This window comes from Capsicum annuum, chromosome 1 (assembly GCF_002878395.1).
Source record: "Capsicum annuum cultivar UCD-10X-F1 chromosome 1, UCD10Xv1.1, whole genome shotgun sequence".
Classification (NCBI taxonomy): domain Eukaryota; kingdom Viridiplantae; phylum Streptophyta; class Magnoliopsida; order Solanales; family Solanaceae; genus Capsicum; species Capsicum annuum.
In genome coordinates, this window is record NC_061111.1 from 245,171,525 (window position 1) to 245,178,493 (window position 6,969).

Below are 6,969 nucleotides of genomic sequence, written 5' to 3' on the forward strand. Positions count from 1 at the left end.
TCAGTCCTGTTGTCACCAAATTAACTCATGCCTCATGTTGTGATGATTATGATTCATATGACTCTTGTGGAAGATCATCCCTATGTAAAATCTCATTATCCCATGTTTCATGCTTTCACATTTCACTAGAGGTTATTATGAAGCTCGCTGGATGCCTTTGCATATTTTGTTAGGAAAAAATGTTCTATGTGAGGTTTCGTTCTTTATTCTACACTTTCATAACTTCAGCAAGTCTCTACTCATCATTCGGGAACGAATGATCCCAAGGGGGAGATAATATAACGCCCCGTATTTTCGAGCTAGAAATTGAACCATCGTTTCTACATGTGTAAGCTCTAATTACATAATTTTTATTTAAATTCGTGTGTCATGATCTTTCTCCTAGTATTTGAAGTGATTATGAGGTGAAAATATGTTCATAAAAATGGCCTAAAGCAAAGTTGAGCTAAGAACCTTTCATTCATCCAAAATTGGATATTTTATTCTATAAGGGTCTAATTTGAATGTGTATAACTTTTAATACACATAGAATTTTGCATCTCAAGACCCACCAAATTGTAGATAATTGAATTAGCTTTTCAACGATACCAATTTTGCCAAAATTTGATAACCGAACAAAAAGTTATGACATTTTCTGTGTGAGGCAGTAAGCCGACGCAATGTCGACGCGACGCGTCGGCCTGTGCGTTACGGAGCTGTTTCACACGCTATTTCAGTTTCTAATGGTTCTAGGGGTATTTTGGTTATCCCCCCTCACCCAAATCCACCTATAACACTCGATTTTCACCCCCAAAAAAGATATAATACACTCTATAATTCAATTTTCCTCTCAGATTAAAACCCTAACTCATCCCCAAAGATCAAGAACTCATCCCTAAGATCAAGAATTCCAAGAAACGGATCAAGATCTGGGTTCTATTTTTCAAATTTATAATCTAAGGTATGTGGGACTACTATAAAAAAACTTGGGCATAAGTTTAAATATTTTATCAAGATTAAAGATCCCCAATTATGATTTATAATGAATTGTTCAATATTGTTTTCGAAAAATGTTTTGATGAAAATATATGTTGTATTAAACCACTCTTCATGGAAGTTGAACTGTAACTATGTATATTCGAATTTGTATGGTTGTAAAGTTTTAATGAGAGCATAAATGATCAAAATTCCCTCTTTTATCATGATATTGTCCATTTTGCTTGTTATGGGTTGTTTAAAGGCATGAACTTTCTAAATGAAAACCAATGGGCGAATATTTGTGAAATGATCATTGTTTGATACTATTTATGAAATATTGAGCATATGTTTTCACATGGTAAATGGTTATTGTGTCAAATTAGCATCTTCCTTGGTTTTTAAGAAATTTAAAATATGAGGCGACTACCTATTGATTTTGCAATTGGGAGGAGAATGTTTTGATGAAGATGTTGAATGAAAGATTTAATGCATAACTCTCTCATCTCATGTTTAAAAGTAAGGGTGGTCACTAATATGATAATAAGTGAAAAGGGCTACAGATTGATATGATGTGATTTGATTGACTTGCAAGTCAGGGTATGATGATACCCGGTGATTATATGATACAAGATCAAACACACAACATGGATTCAAGAGATCTACAAGATCAACAACAATAGAGAATCAAAGGCCCCACTTGGTTTCTTTATGTTTTCAAGACAACAACAACAATATTCAACAAAGTAGATAGAGAATACAAGATTACAAGTACTATAGTGAATCGAAGAGGCCTCACACGGCTTCACTATGTCAATACATAAACAACAAGATTACAACAACTAAAAAGTTATGGGTACATTAACAACTATAAGAAACCAACAGATTCAACAACATACAAGATAAATAGTTAGACCAAATGAAGGGAAAATCTTAAGAACCCAAGAATTGTTACACTCTTGGACCCTTAACACTATCCGCGACACAAACCTAACTCTACGTTGACACAAGAGGGCCTTTACCTCCTCTAAACACCAATGTTTCAAGTCAATGTGCAAATACAAGTGAATCCACACTTGTATCTACCCTAGTTTCGGTTGGAACTCACTCTCACAAGATTAGAAAGAGAACTTTAAGTGTTACAAGTTTCAAGTCTTAAAAATAATCAACTATGAAGCAAAAGACCTAAAATGTTCTATTTATATTACATCTCAAATAAAAGGTGAAAAGACAAAAATGCCTCTTTAATGACCAAGTGAACATTAGGTACCTATTTAGTGCCAATTAAGGACGGTTTTGGAGTCTCCATCACACTTAACGTCTGCACCTTCTCAGTTGGGTTCAACAAGCTCAAAAATATGTCCACCTACGAAGTTGTACTCGTATCATTATATGCCCTTAACAAGATAGTTTTTTGAATGTTTTGAAGCATGAAGCATGTTGTTTTAAAGAACTAAAAGTTAGGCTTTAGAGAGCTAGTAGGTTACCCGAAGAAGACGTTTGAGTGTAAGGGCTCATCGCTGGAAATTATAATTGCTGATGCGGGTGTTATGATATTTATCCTACATGGGAGGATAGTAAAAATGATTAGGACATCTCACATGGGGGATTCCTGTGGTGTGCTCACATGGGGAGTATCACCAGCTCCAAATCCTGGCTGCTACTTGGATTGGAGGCTCGATTGCTGAGTCATAGACGGGTCCCACATAGCCCATGGGACTAAAGATCTGTAGGGTGTACCGACTAGCTCAAAAGAATAATAAGAGTGGGTCAGTGTGGCAAACTTGTTTGAAGTCTTAAAGGTATGCCCAAGTATGATATTTCTTTTACTTATATAATTATATTTGACATCATGAAAAGCTCTCATCTATTGGTATAAAAACATGTTATTTTGAGTTGTTTCACATACTAGTACAATTGTATTGACCCCCTATATTTTAGGGTCTGAGGCTTAGTCTAGAAGTCCTACTAAGCCATAGATTTGTCTCAGACAGAAGTGAAGTGTGCAGTTGGTGAGCCTTCTCTATTCTGAAAGGCCTATTTCATTTTAGACATATGTTATTTATTTTGATTTAGGTCCACTGGGGGCCTTGTCTCAGTTTTCAGATAGTTTTATCTATTTTTGTATGTAATAGAGATTTCGCAGACTAATTTAGATATTGTCTAGATGTTGATAGAATTCCTTCAGTATTGATTAAGCTGAATTCAGAGTTTTACCATGGTTTTGTAATGTCGTTTAGTTTTGCATTTTATCTTTGTATATGAATAGTGTATGATTGCAAGTTAGAAGGGCTCTCAGGCCTTCATGGTTGGGGATGCCCGTCACGTCTAGGGCTCGTTTCGACACTACAAGAAAAAGGTTTATGTAAGACCAACTTTCAGGGATGAGTCAATAATTTGGTCTTCAAAAGTATACTTATTAGGTCGAGATTAAATTACGATCCTTAATTTTATATGTTAATGCGAAAGTAAAAGATTAGGTCCCTAATTTTTTTCAGCTGGTCCCAAATGTTAATTGGGAGCTTTGAGAGGGAAAAAAACACCAAAATAAAATATTTAATTTCAATAAAACTTATTTACGCGTCAATTCTTTTTACTTTTAACATTACCGGAACCCACCTTCCCTCGCCCAAAAAAAAAGAGCTCGTGCTTTTGCAAAGCCGCCTCTCTATAGATATACGAGTACTGTAGTACATGATATCGTCGCCTTCAATCCTCAAAGAAAATACAGCGCCTGGTCGCAAATCATATACTATACACACCAATTTTGCACCGATTTTCCAATTGCTTCTTCAATTTTATGGGTTATTGCAGCTAATAATTTGCCCTGGTTTATCTGATCTATCGCGAATCCGAGGTATGATTTAGTTTTGGTTTTAGTAGTATTGCGCTATAAATTTGTAGAACAGAGTCAAAATAGAGCGAAATTAGATATTAAAGATTCATAAGCATAGTCATTTCACGATTGTAGAGTTTAATCGGAGTCATTGCTCGTCGAAATCTATTATTGAGGTTGTAATTATTGGCTGTGTTATTTTTTTTCCAAAGGAATTGCATTGCTAGTGCCGTAGGATTTACTAGTTTCTTCTAGGGTTCATAGTTCACTTCGATTTGGATTAGTAGTATTGCGCTTTGAAGTTGTAAAACGGAGTCAAAATAGAGAGGAATTAGATGTTGAAGATTCATAAGAACAGTCTACAATTAGTACTAGCTGGATTTTCACGATTGTAGAGTTTAATTGGAGTTGTTGGGCGCTGAGGCTTTGTGTAATTCTTTTGTTAGGGAATTGCATTTTTAATGCCGTAGTGTTTACAAGTTTCTTCTAGGGTTTATAGTTCACTTTAATTTGAATGTGTTTTGGTGCTCTGATTTTTTGCTTCCATTGATTATAATGTTCATTCACAAGTCAGTGTCATGTGAATGTTTAGCATATGATTTCTTAAGGGATGGGGCTAATGGATATGTAAAAAATTTTGCGCCTGTAATCATCTTGCTAGTAGCTCATACCCATTTGTGCCTATCTTTTTGATGTTAAATCTTTACACAACATTCAGGTTTCACTTATACCAGGGGTATTATATACGCTAAAGGAATAAATATCCCATCAGCTCCCACAGGATGCAACTGTCGTGGTTCTTGTCTTAATCCAAGAATTTGTTCTTGTGCTAAACTCAATGGTTCTGATTTTCCCTATGTTCATAAAGATGGTGGTAGGTGAGTACAGTGTTTCATTCATTTGTCGGAGATGTAAGTTTAAGTTACAGATGATTTTCGTTTACCTCGGTTACTAACATCCACCTCCACTTTTAATCCTACATGCTTACTTGCGCAGAGATTGCCTACTGTAGAGGCATGATTGTCTAGGTCTACATGCTACTTATTTTATTGTTTGGATCTTTGCACTTTGATCATCCCTTTTACATATAATAGTGCTCCTTCTCTGCTTTCTGTGTTTTTTTAATTTTAATAGGAAATAGATATTTTTAGATCTCTTGGGATTTCTAGGGGATTTGACAAGGGTGCCTCATTTAACTGCTCCTTTTCCTCTCTTGAAAGTCCTCTGCTGACTAATTGAGAAAAATGAGGAAGGTGGTTTTATCAGTGTATTTGTTTTAGGAAATAGACTAGTGGGAGTTTTTTATACCTCACTGTTCTTTCATATTGCTTTATATTTTCTCGGGCCTTACATTATTATGGTTCTGTAAGCCCTGAAGCTAGGTGCAAAACATGTTAACTGCTTTGTGGAAGCCTCAGTTTGCAGGTAGTGCAGGCACCAAAAATCTTTATGGCCTTGTTGCCAGTGGGTGTTATCTTGAAAGTCGTGTCACTAAACAAGAAGTAGTTCATTTTACTCTAGACTTAATTGATAATTTCTTGTTTAGAGAAACAAAAATGTTTAAGTTTCCGGACTTATTTTAAAGGTATTTTATGGTACCCGTTAGTAAGTAATTCTGACGAATAGAACAAAGAATATTTCAAGATCCCTTTTATATGAATTTTCCTTATCTGATACCTGTTTGGTTTGTCTTATAAGTTATGGCATAGACAATTTCTTGCTCATCATTTCACTGTAGTTATATGAGATAGCATAATGCAATTTCTTGCTCGTTAGTTCCCTGTTTAATTTTTGACAACTGCTAATTGAGCTTTGTTTGGTACTCGACAGCAAAGTCGAGACCTTATTAATATTCTGTTTGCAGTAGAATTCCTTCAACATGCCTTTTATTTTCGGTATATTTTTCTTTGTAGACTCATCGAGCCAAAGGCTGGTGTTTTTGAGTGTGGTCCAAATTGTGGGTGCGGACCTGCCTATGTCAACCACACTTCTCAGAAAGGATTGAGATATCGGCTTGTGGTTCTTTCACTTGTTCATTAGCCAGATTTCAGATTCTTCTATTCATATGAGTGTTGCATATTCATTTCTGAGGTTGTTTCTATATCAACGGGCAGTTTTTTCGTACTCCAAACAAGGGATGGGGTGTGAGATCATGGGATTATATTCCTTATGGAGCAACCATATATGAATACATTGGTCTTTTGAAGAGGACAGATCAGATTGACCCTGCAGCAGATAACAACTATGTTTTTGACATTGACTGCTTGCAAATAATGAAAGGGCTTGATGGGAGGGAGGCAAGTATCCTGTTATTTTATCGCCCAAATTTCCATTTCTTGTTCTCTTATGTCATATACAGGTCTTCTAGGTTTAGCCGAATGGCGCCTCCAAAACTACTATTTTCTCCTGGACTTGATATAAGATTTAGCTGTGTACAAATTATCCAACTTTTGCACTCTCTGATAGTTTTGGCTGTTGCAGTTTTCCCAGAGATCAGGCATCATGACAATAGCGCTATTCTCCCATTTGGGCTTTGGTTTCTTTGTTTTGTTTTCTTATCCACTTTATTTTATTTTGTTGTTCTACAGAGACGGCTGGGTGAGGTTTCTGTCGGGAAACTGGCCGAAGGATGTTGAGATGACGTCTGATGGAGGGCCAGAGTATTGCATTGATGCTATCTCTGTGGGAAATGTTTCGAGGTTTATTAATCATAGGGCCTAGGTAGTCGGATAAAGCCAACAAGACATCTATATTAATAGTATTAGTTAATAGAGAATGCCAATTTTATTTTTTCCATGAAGTATTTGTGTAAACAATGACATGACTAATGTGTGTGTATATATATGGTGTTTTTATGTATATATGAAAGCAAATAATGGTAATTTTAGAGACCAATTGTCCCTTCTCTATTGAGTGTATTTCTTGTATTTCTCGTTGCTAAAGAATAATTTAGGACCAATTATTTCTTGTCCCTAAAAGATAATTTGGGACCAGGTAGTTAGTCTATTTGAGACGAGATATATCGTCGCTAAAAGATAATAATGACCAAGTAGTTAGTCTATTTTGGATGATATATTTCGTCGCTAAAAGATAATTATGATCAGGTAGTTAGTCTATTTGGGACAAGATATACAATCGCAAAAAGATAATTATGACTAGGTAGTTAGTCTATTTGGGAA

General features: G+C 35.6%; 1 protein-coding gene across 2 annotated transcripts; it reads left to right on the top strand.

The window, feature by feature from the left end:
- The first annotated feature begins 3,545 nt into the window (after positions 1–3,545).
- LOC107849640 (histone-lysine N-methyltransferase, H3 lysine-9 specific SUVH4) lies at positions 3,546–6,685 on the top strand. Of its 2 annotated transcripts, XR_007048467.1 has the most exons (4): positions 3,546–3,811; positions 4,509–4,668; positions 5,704–6,087; positions 6,379–6,685. XR_007048467.1 is itself a non-coding variant. In XM_016694197.2 (3 exons), exons 1-3 carry the CDS (start codon positions 3,649–3,651, stop codon positions 5,828–5,830), a joined length of 450 nt encoding a protein of 149 aa, XP_016549683.1. In that variant the 5' UTR covers positions 3,546–3,648; the 3' UTR covers positions 5,831–6,685. The 2 variants fall into 2 exon arrangements, 1 of the variants encoding a protein (XP_016549683.1); XM_016694197.2 differs by having other exon boundaries at positions 5,704–6,685.
- Positions 6,686–6,969: the final 284 nt, after the last annotated feature.

Excerpts from the sequence above, each read along its gene's own strand:
- LOC107849640 (XM_016694197.2), top strand. The coding sequence starts at position 3,649 with ATGATATCGTCGCCTTCAATCCTCAAAGAAAATACAGCGCCTGGTCGC. Across the intron at positions 3,812-4,508 it reads TGATCTATCGCGAATCCGAG|GTTTCACTTATACCAGGGGT; the intron begins GTATGATTTAGT and ends CACAACATTCAG. Across the intron at positions 4,669-5,703 it reads GTTCATAAAGATGGTGGTAG|ACTCATCGAGCCAAAGGCTG; the intron begins GTGAGTACAGTG and ends TTTTCTTTGTAG.